The sequence below is a fragment of the Chroicocephalus ridibundus genome, chromosome 2 (assembly GCF_963924245.1).
Source record: "Chroicocephalus ridibundus chromosome 2, bChrRid1.1, whole genome shotgun sequence".
Lineage (NCBI taxonomy): Eukaryota > Metazoa > Chordata > Aves > Charadriiformes > Laridae > Chroicocephalus > Chroicocephalus ridibundus.
The window spans coordinates 122,399,890-122,414,407 of NC_086285.1; the positions used below are offsets into that span (position 1 = coordinate 122,399,890).

At 35.6% G+C, this 14,518-nt stretch overlaps 1 protein-coding gene across 1 annotated transcript in view; it reads right to left on the reverse strand.

Annotated features, from left to right (window-relative positions):
• The window catches only part of CCDC178 (coiled-coil domain containing 178), a 182,156-nt gene that overhangs the window by 142,975 nt on the left and 24,663 nt on the right, over positions 1-14,518 (reverse strand). The window contains exons 10-12 of the mRNA XM_063323996.1: positions 9,181-9,334; positions 6,061-6,156; positions 5,802-5,938 (exon numbers count right to left, since the gene is read on the reverse strand). Of these exons, the coding sequence (XP_063180066.1) occupies positions 5,802-5,938; positions 6,061-6,156; positions 9,181-9,334 (387 nt within the window). The remainder of the gene's footprint in view (positions 1-5,801; positions 5,939-6,060; positions 6,157-9,180; positions 9,335-14,518) is intronic.

The following is a 14,518-nucleotide window of genomic DNA, read 5'->3' on the forward strand; positions in this document are numbered from 1 at the left end:
TGAAAATGTTATCACAGCTTCTGGGGCTTACTCAGGAACTCTGTCCCCATTTGAGAAGCATATTAAATTTTTGATTTTTCTTTCCCTAAGCTTTCACACATTTGGTAAGTATGCATAGCATGTGGACCTGAGATTTTCTGATCTAATAGTATCTGTAAGATATACTCAGCCTTCGTGGGAAAAGGGTATATATCAGGTCAAATGCACTGGTTTTCCTCAGCTTCTTTCACTCAAGATGCTTAACATACTATGAAGGAAAGGCAACACAGATAGGGGGTGAATGTTCACATGGACAACAAATCCCAAAGTATTCCAGTAACTGGAACTTTTTTCACGACACAAATACTTGTTTGCATAAGCTTTGTATTTTAGATCCTTCTAAGCCCAATCACAAGTTACCTGGATATAGGTTTAGAATTCAAGATCATTTTCACAAAGGCAACACTATTTCTGTATGTCTCTGCAGAGCACTCAATATCAGTGTGTGTGAAGATGCCCTCATCGACGTCATCAATATAATTTGAAGTACACTTCTGATTATTAAAAGGAGGCCCACTTGAATAGGCTCATAGAAGTAACTGAAAGAATATGATATCCATTTTAGAAAATGTAGGAGGTAGAACTGTCTCTCTCTCATATCAAGAAAAAACACAGGAACTTTTTGAAATTGCTAATTCTCTGTAAGAAGAGGTAAGGATTTTACATTTATTGACAGGAAGATGTCTATACGCTGGATCAAAAAAACTCATAAACCAACTGCTTGGTTCATGTAATAAGGTAATTTGAGAAAAACAACACAGTATAAAGGGGATCAGCTAACAGTATGGATTTTTTTTCCTATTATGAGAAACAGTACACAAGAACATTCAGTCAGAATCTGAACAAGTCAGAAATGGATTAAAAGGTGTCCCCATCATTGTCATACGAAACAAGTTTAAGTCTCTCTATGAAATGGGATCCTTAGTAACAGAAAACACCTTCCCTAATTTCTTCAGAACTGTGTGATAGAAAAGCACAAAAGAGATTTCAGTGCACTGAGGATGGGAAGAGACTACCATGAAGTGAAAATAAGGGAGTTGACTAGCAATCAAAACCCCTTCAAATCTAGTACGAAAATTAATTTTATAACAACATAAAAAACTTTGACCTTTCTGGCCATTTATTCCATTTTGCTAAATACATATTAACAAAGAAATCAATTAGTAAAAAATAATAAGATCAAACTAGTGAGAAATAATGAGGAACTGGATAGTGAGAAAAAAACAGCCAACAGATAAATGTGCCCCAAGTTCAATGCAAGTGTAAAAAGAGAGCTATGATCTTGACAATGGGAAGATATTGGTAACAAAACTGTTTCAGACAGGTGGGGATAGTGAGATGTCAATGACAAGTCCAACCCTACTTTGAGGATAATTCTGAGCAGCAGTGAAGTTCAGGATAGGTATGGAATCCCTTGGACAGGTTTATTGGGCTTGTCTCAGATGGAGTTAACTTTCTTTACAGCAGCCCGCAGGGTGCTGTGTTTTGGATTAGTGGCTAAAACAGTGTTGGCTGCACACCGGTGTTTTGGCTATTGCTGAAATGTGTTTGCACTTTCTCTTCTTTCCACTTTGCTCCCCTTCTGACAAGAAGTTGGGAAGGGACACAGCCAGGACAGCTGACCTGAACTGCATGCATTATTGCATTGTACAATCATATATCTTTAAAAAGACATGAAATTAGTGTAGTGAAGTTTGAGACATAAGAACCAGAAAAGCTAGAGTCACCATCTGAACATGAAAGTCTGAAACGGAGTACCTTTTTTGTAGCTGCTACATTATGACCCAAAGAAGAAAATTTTTGTCACTTTGTCCAGACTGACAACTGGTTGTAGCTGTCGAAGAAGAAAAGAAGTTTCTCTTTGCTAAAGCAGATTCTTATAAACAAGAGCTGAGAGAAGGGAGTGTACCAAGCAGATGTAAATATCTTTGCATTGTATCCAGGATCCAACTGTTTATCATAAGGTTTTTCGATGTATGACTGAAGCAGTCAGTTTGAAAGAGACAAAAGAGAAAATTAATGATGTCCAGCTACACTTACAAAGATGTTCCTCTTGTTAAAGTATATAAGACAATGAAAGATACAGGTTGCTCATCTTTTTCTTGTTGAAATGCTACCTCTTCCTCTGAAAAGGAAGACAGGTAAAGGTGCAGATGAAACGTTACCTCTGCTAAACAAAACTGAAATGCTCAAGAAAACACTCTGAGAATAAAGACTAAGTAAAGGAATGTCACATCTCATCTTTTTAATTTTTGCATTATGAGATGATGCCCACCAAATGGTTAAAGCTTCAAAAGAAGACTGCATATCTCATGGTATAAATCATATGTTTACAAATCAGTGGAAGCAGTTAAGCTTCCATAAGGAGAGAAGAAAAATTATATCTAAAATCTGTTCCCCAGGCTTCAGAAAAGTCATGCAGAAGACATTCTTATTTAGCCAGTAAAGCAGCCTTAACTTAATTGAGAAAGTATATCTTCTTTTCAAAAGCACTGAGATATTTGAAACTATCCTCTAAATTATTAGTGTAAGAACACTTCCCCTTCTTATTTAATATGACAGTCACCATAGAAGATAGGTTTGGGGGAGTTTTATGAAATTAGCAGTTCATAACGGGAACATAAAAGTTATGATTGAATCTCCATACCATAGGGTTGTTGGGTAACCAATCTAAAATAAGAATTGTCTTAAGGAAAGGTGAGAGAAAGAAATCAAAATTGTTTAGACAATCCAACACATATTTCCAGTTGACCACTGTATAAGAAACCCTGCCAAAACATAACTAGGACAGAAATACTTTAAAGAAAAGTACTAGCAGTAGGACACAAATTTAGAAGTTCAGTCAGTAAAAATGAATTGGGGGCAGCTGAGCTTTGTTTTTTACCCACCTTGTACAGGAAATGAGACTGCATATGCCCCTAGAATCTCAGGTGAGTATGAAATGCATTTCTTGCGTGCACTGCACGTTCTAAATAGGAAAGATACACAACTAAGCTTTCTATAAGATCATTAGAAGTCAATTCTCTCTCTTCTTGCAGCCTAGTAGGAGGCAGAGAGTCACTCACTTTTTAGTCCTGTTGAAGTAATGTCAGGACTCTGTTAATACACAATTAATCAAAACAAGCACTCCAATTATTAGATTAACATGAAACAATGTGTGGATTTTAAAGAGTCACATTCTGACAGAATATAGCAATTCCATACAATACTGCAATTCTTCCCTAATACAAAAGACCACACAGAAATCACAATGTATTCAGAAAGAAAAATGAAAAATAAAGCATAATTATATCAAGAAAGTTTGTGAGAGGCTAGAAAAGGCTCAGAGTATCAAACTAATGATCTGACATGCAAAATATTTCCAATATATGTCAACAGATTACTGGCAGATCAAATAATTTAAAGGTACCTGAGCAGAATCAAACATCCTGCCTCTCTCATAGCACTTAATGGCAATCCCCTAAAGCGAACTATAGTTATAGCCTTTGTTTATAACATCCCTTACTCAGTCAAGAACTCCAAAAAGATAAAAGGGTATTTTAAAATAAAAAGCGCTACAAACAGCACTTTTCCTTTGTGCTTACATTCAGTAACACACAAGAGGAATGCACACAACTTCTACCTTTTAGTAGGGATTAGCAATTGCTTTCTCCCTTAAGAACTAATGTGTTTCATGCTAGGTCAGTGGTCTTGAAAGTAGAATTGAGAGAATGTAGGAGTTCTATAAAATATCATTCCAGAAAATCCTTCTAAGAGTTAACTTAAATTATCATAAGAAAGTGATGAACAGAAATCTGGGATTGTATCAGGCTGACTAAGAATCCTGTTTTTCCACTAAAGCAAGATTTAAAAGGTAATTCTTCTGAGTTAGTATTTTTCTTTAAAAAAAATACTTAAAATTGAATTCTATATTGAGCCTCCACTCATTGTTTCCTGGGACTAGACTAAATAGCAGCCTGAAAAGATATTTTCCCTTCGAAGTATATCTTCAGATCATCCTTTACAGACATAAATAGACTGAGCACCCGGAATCCTTTGTTACTAGGAACTTGTCATAACCATTCTCTGGGTCTTAAATCTGAACTTTCAGATGCATTTCTTGAACTCCTGAACATGTGGAAGGGCAATAATCAGGACACACTCACAACAGTAATTATATACGAAATAGATAATGCTCAAAGGATTTCTAATGTGAACTTGTCCAGCCTTTCTAGGACCCCTGTAAAGTATTAGTGTACAAGATGGTCTCAAGTAATAACACTTCACAAATCCGTTTTCCAAGAACTCCTCTCTCTCTTGATGCTCCGCATTTGCCTGTACATGTTTTTACAAATCTGAGTTTCCTCTTTCAGCTTATCAGTTAACGGACTGTCGTGGTTTAGCCTCAAACGGCAACAAAGAACCACGTGCCGCTCGCTCGTGCCTTCCTAATACAGGAAGAATCGTAAGAAAAGGCAAGACTCTTGGGTTGAGACAAAGGCAGTTTAACAGGACAGCAAAGCGAACAGGCAAACAACAACACGGGTAGGGGAATATACAAACGCGACTATGGAACCGCCGCTCCCCGCCGCTTGCCAGCCAGACCGGGACACCCCAGCCCGCTTTTAAGCAGCAACTTCCTGCCCCCTCCCCCGGCAGCTCAGGGTGGGCGTGGCTCACCTGGCATGGAATACCAGGAAAAATTAACCCTATCCCCACCGGAACCAGGACACACTCCCAACATGGGCAAGATCTCTCTCCATTGTCTGACATGTATGATGAAATAAAAGTTTTAATCCATTAAAAAAGATGTCAATGAAATTGAAAATAATAAATTTGGAGAGCTACAGCACTAATTCTAAAATGTTCTAATAATCCCAATAAGTAGTTCTATCAACATCAGAACTAATGAAGCCTGGTTTCTTACCCATTGTGTGCCATTGTTGATTTGCTTTGGTATTTGTTGATTTACTTTGGTATTTGGTATCTTTTTATCCCCTCCCTTTTTCCACATCTCTTGTATGGAATTTGGGGGGGGCTGGTACGGAATGTCTTCATGCTGACAGGATGTCTGTATTCAACTCAGTCATCAATTTCTACAAAACTTGTAACAATCTAATTATTTTAAAGAAATTTTTTTTTTTCAGTTGACTTTGCTGAAACCAGACAATAAAATCCAAAGTTACTTACTGGGGGGAAAAAAGAAGACAACCTGTCAGATACATAAAAACAGCATACACCTAGTGTCCAAAGGAAGATGGAATGAAAATTTGATTTTATTTGCTGTTATATTATAAACGCACTGAGAATATTATGAAAAAAATTGTTTGGAGTATAGCTATTTCGAATCAATAAACTGAGGAGCTACAAAAGATGGGTGCATAATGTCTTACAAGAACTTGAAGAAAATAGAGAAAAGCACATTTCAAGATTGTATGTTTATAACCATTATATATGAAAACCCCACAAATGAAATTCATAACAGTTTTTACCAAAATGTTTTTGGGACTGAGGTTTCTGTTAACAAAGAGAATTTCAGCATCTTCCTCATTTTGTTGTTCTTAATTATCAAAGTATATATTTTGCCTATTGCAGAATTTTAGTTATTTTCTTTCAAATGAAGGTCAAAAAAGATAGATTATAAATTTCAGAGTGAAGTGATTTGAAACTCTTGAAATGTTAAATTACAGACAGCATTAAAAGAAAAGCAAGGTTCACTTTTATAGACATGCTTTCAGTGAAAAAATAATGCTTGCTTCCTATATTTATATTGCATGCATTACCTATTTCCAATGTTTTGCAAAATCTCTTCATTTTCTCCCTCAAGTTCTTCGTTTTCACATTTCAAAACGTCCAATGCTTCATTAATATATAGAATCTTTTGCTTTCTATTCTGTAGATCACTTTCCCTGGTGGATTTCTAGTGAACATTAAAACATTAAAACACCTTTAGCATAAGTTGAAATTATTTCAGGCCAACACAGAAGATGCAAGTATGCAAACATTTTTACTTCATTTATAAAAATACAATAAGAAACTTACTAATTCTTCCAGAGCTTTAATTACTTCAGAAGAAGCATCTGATATTTTTATGCTCTCATCTCCTTGGGCAGCTATTCTATTATTCAAATCTTCTATCTATAAAATATTTTATGAAGTAAGTAATACAAGTATCTCCTATATTTCTTTATAATAATTAAAGAATATATTTAAAAATAAATTTCAAAGGAAGGCTATTAAACAGTAACTAGATGTATTTCGTGCTATATTATTCATATGCACATTGACATTGCGATGTATCCTAGCAGAATCTTTCGACTTCACAGTATCAGGAAGCACACGCTCACAGCCTGCTAATTTATACATGATATATGTGATATTATTGAGCAGAATACCTTACGTTACTCTCAGTCTCAAGATTTTATTTAATTTCAATATACCTGTTGACTTAATACAGATTCATACAGAGATTCAATGATGGATCAACTACTGGAGCTTAAGGAAAAAATGAGGATGTTAGGGAAGCAAGCATCTATAGGAAAACATCTAAAGTGGCTTCAGATAAATAAAGGCATACCTGCTCACACTGAGCCTATGACCTTTGTTTCCTTCACCTCTCCTTCCTCTATAGAGGCTGAAACAACATAGCTATCCTGGCAGGACTTACCTATACATTCTCCATAGAGATATGGGTCTAACCGGAATATGACCAGACAACAAACATGCCCAAGAAGATCAGGGTTGATAAAGATGTTAGCATAAAGGTAAAAAATACATATGGGAAGATCAGGACAGAATTAGGACACAGGTACTCTAAATGGCACGTAATTTCCTACTGCTAACTCAAGAATCTGATTAAGGGCAGATTTGCATAACATACTTTGTGACTATGTCCCAGCAGCTAAGGAGGGAAACAACGCAGGCTTTGTCTTTTTATCTTGTCTAGAATGTCATAGCTCTGCTGTGTTATATGTAGGATTCTACTGGTTGTTCTTGTATGGTTGCTTCTTCTTAACTAAACTAGTTGGGGACTGAAGGTCCTAACCTGAATAGTTAGGGATTGAAAAACATGATCTGTGAGGAAAAACTGCAAAGAAGCACCTTTACTCATCTGGAAAAAGGAGATAAAAAAGCAAATTGTTAAGTCTCTCGATACATAAAATATTCTAAGAAATACAATTCAGGGGAAGTTTGGGAAAGACAAAGAGAAATTGGTTACGACTGCAGGGGAAAAAAACCCAATGGATTAAGTGTGAGCAAAATGTCACAGTTTTTAAATTGCTAGTACATAGGAAAAACATGATTTAGAAACAGTTTTCCCCCTTTCAATGCCTTTAGCGCAAACATTTTGACAGGAATGACCTGAAATACTACCACACTCTGCAGGTAACTAATGAAGACAAAAGAATAAAGAAGGAATAGTTAAGTATAAGATTAATTTTATAAGGGTTTCTTCTAATATTTGAAGAGCAAAGCCCATGCAGATACAGAAAATTGATGTAATGCATACAGAAACCTTTTTTAATGCAAATCTGGGTAACATGGAAAAAAGAAAACTCACAATTGTCATTACAGTGTCAAAAGTTGTAACACTCCTAATGAGTAATATACAAAATTTAAAAACCAGCGCGAATTTAAAAAGGGAAAAAAGCCAGGGAAAAAAAATGCAGAAAAATATTAGCTCACATCACTAATTCTGTCTTCAAACTTATTGATGTATGTGACAATTGTCATATTATAATTTGGATTCATTTCAAACCCCACTGAAGTCACTGAAAATAATCCCAAAATTTTCCTGATTCCCAAAATAACTCCATTATCCCAGTAACATTTCTACGATGATCAGAAGAAATACTTTGAGCTTTCTGAAAATCCACTATTATTTACAAAGATTTATTCAGTTAGTTGGTTTAGATATGTTTTTGAAGGAAATTTACAATAAAACGTCAGCTCTATGCTAAAATGAACTCTGGCTCACCTTTAGCATAAACTAACCAAACCAAAGGTGGTCACCAAATGGATCAGTTACATGCCCCACCTTACCCCTGTTGTGCATTTCTCCCTTTCCCTTGTGTTGGTTTAATACCCAAGTAGTACTCACTGAAGTATATCAGATCAGGCAAACCCAGCTGGAAACACTTCCATAAAGAAAAATGAAAAAAAAAAAAGTTTACTAATAAGCATTGGCTCTATTTGAAAACAGTGGTCTTCTAGGTATCAGTTGGTAGCATCGCTGGTGCCAGTAACAGGAAGAAAACTGCAACAGTTGGAAATAAAAGGCAAGAACACACCCATTGGTGGCTGCCTAACGTGACTGTATCTTTACTTTTTCGGGGGGGTGTGCTTTGGGGTTTTTTTGTTAAATTCTGGGCATGCTTGGTAAATTCAGCTTCTCAGGAATACTCCATCTGGATTCTGGATTACACTGGATCCTTAGCAAGACCTAGCTATCTAGCTGTACAAACCACAACAGTACTGGGCGTGTACAAGAGAATGAATTTCATACTTTATTTATACATATATACATACACATATATACATATAAAAAAAAAGAACAAGTTCTCTTGTGGGCATCTAAATCCTGTTTTAGGCATTTTCTACCGTGTCCACTTATGGAGCTGTCAATTAATTGAAAACGCCTAGTCAGTCACTGCGAAGAACTCCAGTTCAGATTTTAAACTGCCAAGTACAATAAGATTTCAAAATGAATGCTAAACAAATATAACAGAAACATGGGAATTTTAAGTAAAATAGGGTATCAGTATGCATGCTGTAAGAGTGCATCACATGCCATCTCAGGCCAAGAAATCTACTAATTCAAGAGAACACATGCTGTCCTGCTAAATGCATACATTTTCCTTATGATTTAACAAGATAAGCAATATTGAGCATATGTGCATCCAACAAAAAATACCCAGGTCATTTAAAGGAATGTAAGATGATTCTTGTATTTTTAATAATTAAAGCTGAAAAATAATACTACATTAGAAGAATGAACATGGGAGTTCTATAGAATCTACCACACTATTTTTAAATCAGTATTTGTATTTTTACTTTTACAGAGGATCTTAACTCTTAAACATACAAAATATTCAAGCATTCATGTACTTTTCAATAAAAGATACTCATTTACTTGCTTGTTTATAAATATTCAAGACTCACTTTGCTGTTCCAACATTTTACATCTTCCTGGATTTCTGCTTTTTGCTTCACTAACTCCTCAAGGTGTTTTTCATCCTTTATAATCTTCTCCTCTGTTTCTTTTAACTTCATACAGTATTCGGTCCAAATAAATTCAGAATGCTTTAACTCATTCCTAATAGAAATACACACAAAGTGAATCCATCTATTTGGAAATATTCCAAGGTAGTCCCTCTCCATAAAGGAAAATGTAAAGCAGATCTGAATTAGTAAAGATTTATTTTGATTCTCTACTACGTTTCTTGAACAGGTATGCATGAGAGAATTTCAAAATATCTACCCTGGCAGATTCATGCAATTTCAGCCAGATATCAAAACTACTCATGCTACCCGTTCACTCGCACTTAAACAGCCTGCCAACATTAAAACTTCTAATTGGACTTCTGAACAGGTACTGGTGTAGTTAAGCACAAGACTTTGTTTCATACCATACACGTTAATTAAAATAGGAGTCAACTTCTTTCTCTGCTAGTGGATGAATCTAGTTCAGAGCCATCTTCACTTCATCAACCCACTGCACTGTCATCTCGTGGACAAATGTAATTTTTACTGACTTCAGTTCCTCATGTGAAAAGGAACTTGCAGACAGTAGACAAGGTCAAAGGAGGGGATAAAGACTTTACTTTGAATACTTTCACCCTCAATAGCAGATTTATCAGCATTATGAAAAGGAAAACTGGCCATAATTACAGAAAGAGATAATAATAACTAGATAATAACAACTACAACAATCGTGAGGAAAACACTCCCACGAGACACTGTTAGGCCTCATTACAGACTGTGCATGGGCCTTTTGTTATAGCTGTTCATAAGAATGGATTTGGTGAAAGGCAGAAGAAATAGAGGGATATCAGGTTAAAATTTTACAATGACTGCTGGCGCTTGTCCATTATTTTTATTATTTTTTTCAGCAGGCAGAAAAAAGGAGTTTCCCCCACGTTCCCCAGAGAACTATCTTGGTCAATAACACATGCCAAAGTATGCCTTACACCAAAAAATGAACCCACTGCAGCAGAACTAAGACCAACAGTAGTTGAATTTTAGAGACATCTACTGCATTACAACCCAAATAATACCTCAATGAGTTTTGCATACTTAAACATAGTAAAACAACAAAAAAACAATAATGAAGAGACTTCATTACTAATTCAAGAGTCATTCCTACAAGATTATTTGACCGACACTCTTCCTTTATTTGCTTCCAAGATTTCCATCTAGTGATGGAGAAAACACTTACCTTGCAAAGTCACATTCCAAATGTCACAGAATATATATAACACCAGCAGGAAATGTAACACTTTAAACACTTCTACTTTCTTAGATCCATCACCCATGAAAGAAACATACACATGATACTTGGAATTATTCTAATGACAGACATGTAACAGGCATAGACTGTAATTTTCTTCTCATATTACCTATCAGCTACAACTTTCTGAGCACAATCTCGTGGAAAAATACAGTCGTACCAGCCACAGTGAATATGTGTGAAAATAACAGACTGTGCTGTGTGATGTACCCCAGCCTCAGTATTTCGAGCTTCAGGCAATCTTCATAATTTTCTCACTGATGGCACTGAACATAAAGAAACTATCAAACTGCAGAACAGTCTTTCAAGTCTGTGCCATCACAAATGTCTCTTTCTCACACCTATCAATACCACATGTTATTCTAGTCCTCCTCAGATGGTAGCTGAAGGCACTGCTCCCTCTGTAATGTATGTAGGACTTGAATTACCAGTCTAGCAAATGGCTGGGGAAAAAGAAAAAAAAAGATACAGTAGGCAAAAAAATTAATTTCTTCACTGAGGGGCAGAAAAAAGTCTTCTACTCGACTTTTCCCCATAAATGCCGATATTATTAAACACTTGCATCATTAACATTTTTACTTTTAGTTGCAAAACAGGTTGCGAGGTGCACAACAGTCTACATCACTGTCATATGGTATGAATAGGAAATCACTTAACTAGGTGAAACAGAAAACTTACATGGTATATTTCTAACAGTATAGATGATGAATTTCCCATATTAGTTATTTATTGCCACTATCATGGTGACTTTACTTACATTACAATTTGTTTCAAGAGAAAAAAGAGTTTCTGTAAAGCAATTTTAATGCACCTCAGAACAAAAGCTTGTTACAGGAAAACAGCACACTTTCTGTCTTGCACATGAAACAAACTCAAGAGCCTTGATTTCCACCAAGACTACAAAAACAAAACAGGAAAACTGCCCACTCTGACCTACAACTGCTAAGTAAGCCAACAACTATGACACAATGACGGAATTTTAAAGGGAACTGAATAAAATCCTGCATAAAAGACTATTAAAAAGTGAAGTAGTCAGAAGGTGAGATGAAAAATTCTAATATTAATGAAAAAATGTAGAAGTAAGATTAAGCAATCAATTTTCATTGAAACAATAGGTCAACAGCATGGTATCTCAAAATCCCATATCTGTTGCTTTGATGTATTTACAAATGATCTGAAAGGGAAAGGAGTAGTGAAATTAAGAGTCTGCATATAATGTGATTACAATAGGCAAGGCCAAAAAGAACTTAGAAACTTAAGAAAAATTTCAAGACAAGCTAAGTAACTGCAGAACACAACAGCACATACCATTTAGTGTCCAAACTCAAAAAAGTGTAAGATCAGAGAGATTAAGCACACCTTAAAATTCTAAATTAACTGTATAAAACTGAGAAAGACATGTATGTATTTCCACAAACACTCAGAAATTCTACTCAATATTTCGCACACTTAAAGAAGCTAAGAAGGTGTTAGATTAAATAAGAAATAGGATGAAAAATACTAGTATAAAACAATGAGAGTAAGATGTCCCTGTTAAAGTCATTGACAAGGCTTAATTTGGAATACATTATCTTTCAACCTATTTCAGAAAAGTATATTACAGAAGTGAAAAGGAGTCAGAGGGCATTCTGGAAAGGTCATAAAATACAGAAGTCTTCTGAAAGCACATTGAAAATAATGTAAGTTGCTTTAGAAAACAGATAGGAAGAAGAAACAAAGTAAAAATCCAAATTCACACAGGATATACGCTAGTAAAGAAGGATCAAAATACACAGCAACACTTATCATCACATAACTCTTAAAGCTTAGATTCCAGAACTACAGCAATTTACCTACAAGAGGACAATAACAAATCACTTCTGACCACACTTTGTAAATATGAATTGATAAGGAATAAAGTTTAATAGTAGGTATAAGCTGGAATAGTTAAAAATAAAAAATGAAAGAAAAGTGAAATCATATACTTTTAACGTTATTTATTCTGGTATTACATGATAAAATCACCTCCAGCAATGGTTCACTATAACCATTGCTAACAATTCTTCCCAGCAGCTAGTAATTCAGACAAGTTGACAGAACACTAAATAGGCCAGTGAAACACTAAACTGATTTGCAGAGTATCTGAATACATAGTAATAAATCACACTACGTTTTTGGTAATACTTCTTACTCAGGACCTGATCTTTCCCATAATTAAAATCAACATGAGGTTTGCAATGAACTTAACCAGTTACAGAATCAGGGTCCATGCTGTCTGATTTCTCTCAGCTGGAACCCACGGAGGAGCTAATGAGCATTTGATCAGATAATCTCTATACACATATTTAAGCTATAATTAAAATTCCAAACATTGTGAAGACATTGTGAAGCTTGCATTCACAGGCTCATATCCATCAAAAGTAAGTATTATCTCCTACTCTTCACACACCTCTTCCTTTGTTTAGACACATGTAGCGACTTTAATTGGAGAATCACATGGTAATTTCCATAAGTCACTCCCGCTTTGATAAGTGTTGGTATTACAGAATTCTGGTCTCTGGTTTTGTATAATAAAATACTTCGGTTTTTAGCTATATTTCTGACTACAATTTTAATTTTCATATACTACTATTCTTTCCAGATTGCAAACTGGGCTCTAAAATGAAGAAGTTCAGCTTTAGTTAACTAAACATAAACATGTTGTCTGTGAATCATTTTAATCTTAGAGGTAATAAAATATAATTAGCATAAATACCTCTAAATATAGTGTCAAAATTATTCTGAACTGAAGAAAAACTAGACAAGAAATTCACTGTAAAGGTCAGAATCAAAAAAGGAAAAAGTCAAACATACTGACAAACGAAAAAAGTCAGACAAAGACATTTATTTTTCCAGTATTGTTAAGCTATCCATCTTACAGAAAAATAACTTTTTTTATCCTACACTGACTTGTCCTTACTGAGACACAGACAGTTTGGATCTCATTACAAGTGCACAGGCACTTTATGAGTGCAAGACTGGAACTTCTCGAGCAGCAATGTCATTTGAGTAAAAGCATGTTACCCAGGATGCCTCCTGCTCCCATATTAAAGTATAAACATATTACAGAAGAGCTATGATCCTTCTTTAATTCTGCAGTTTAGTGCCAATAGCAAAGATATCCACAGTGATATGGTATCTTAAGGAAACAGGATTATTGCATCTAAATAACCTTCCTTTCTTCAAAAATGTGTCATTAAGGTTTCTGCTCGAGCTGACTGGCAAGCACAGATCTCCCTGGATAGCAGACATCGAAAGCGCCAGCCATATTAGCCAAAGTAATGATTTCCTGAGGTTGATATCTACCCCCAAATACACTGTAAGAATGCTCTGTTTTGCAAAAGTCAGTGTTACTTTGTGTTGCAGGCTTAACAACTTCTAAGATTCTGAGGCAGGTAGTAAGTACTCCTTCTGTGGGACTGAAAAAAGGTGTTTCAAGTTCCTTAGCACTAATCAGTTTCTGAAATAAAGTTGCCAAGATGCTATAATCTAAAGAAATTGGAAATGTTACAACCAACCGCCCTTATTTCAATCGGGTGTGGCTCCTTACCAGGCCTACTGAGCACCATAAACGGCAAGTAAAACAATCACGCTTATTATCACACCAACAGAAAACAGCTACAGCAGTTATGACCTCTTCTTTAAGTCCCTTTGAGAGCAGGTCCCTTCACAGAGGGGACTAAAATACCTTATTCCCAAATTCTACTGGGCTTGTACGTAAGTATACTACTGGTTTTGGCTGGGATAGAGTTAGTTTTCTTCATAGTAGCTTGTATGGTGCTATGTTTTGGATTTGTGGTGAAAACAGTGTTGATAACACAGGGATATTTTAGCTGTTGCTGAGCAGTGCTTACACTGAGTCAAGGCCGTTTTTGATCCTCAGACTATCCCAACAGCGAGTAGGCTGGGGGTGCGCAAGAAGTTGTGAGGGGATGGAGCCGGGATGGCTGACCCCAACTGACCAAAGGAATA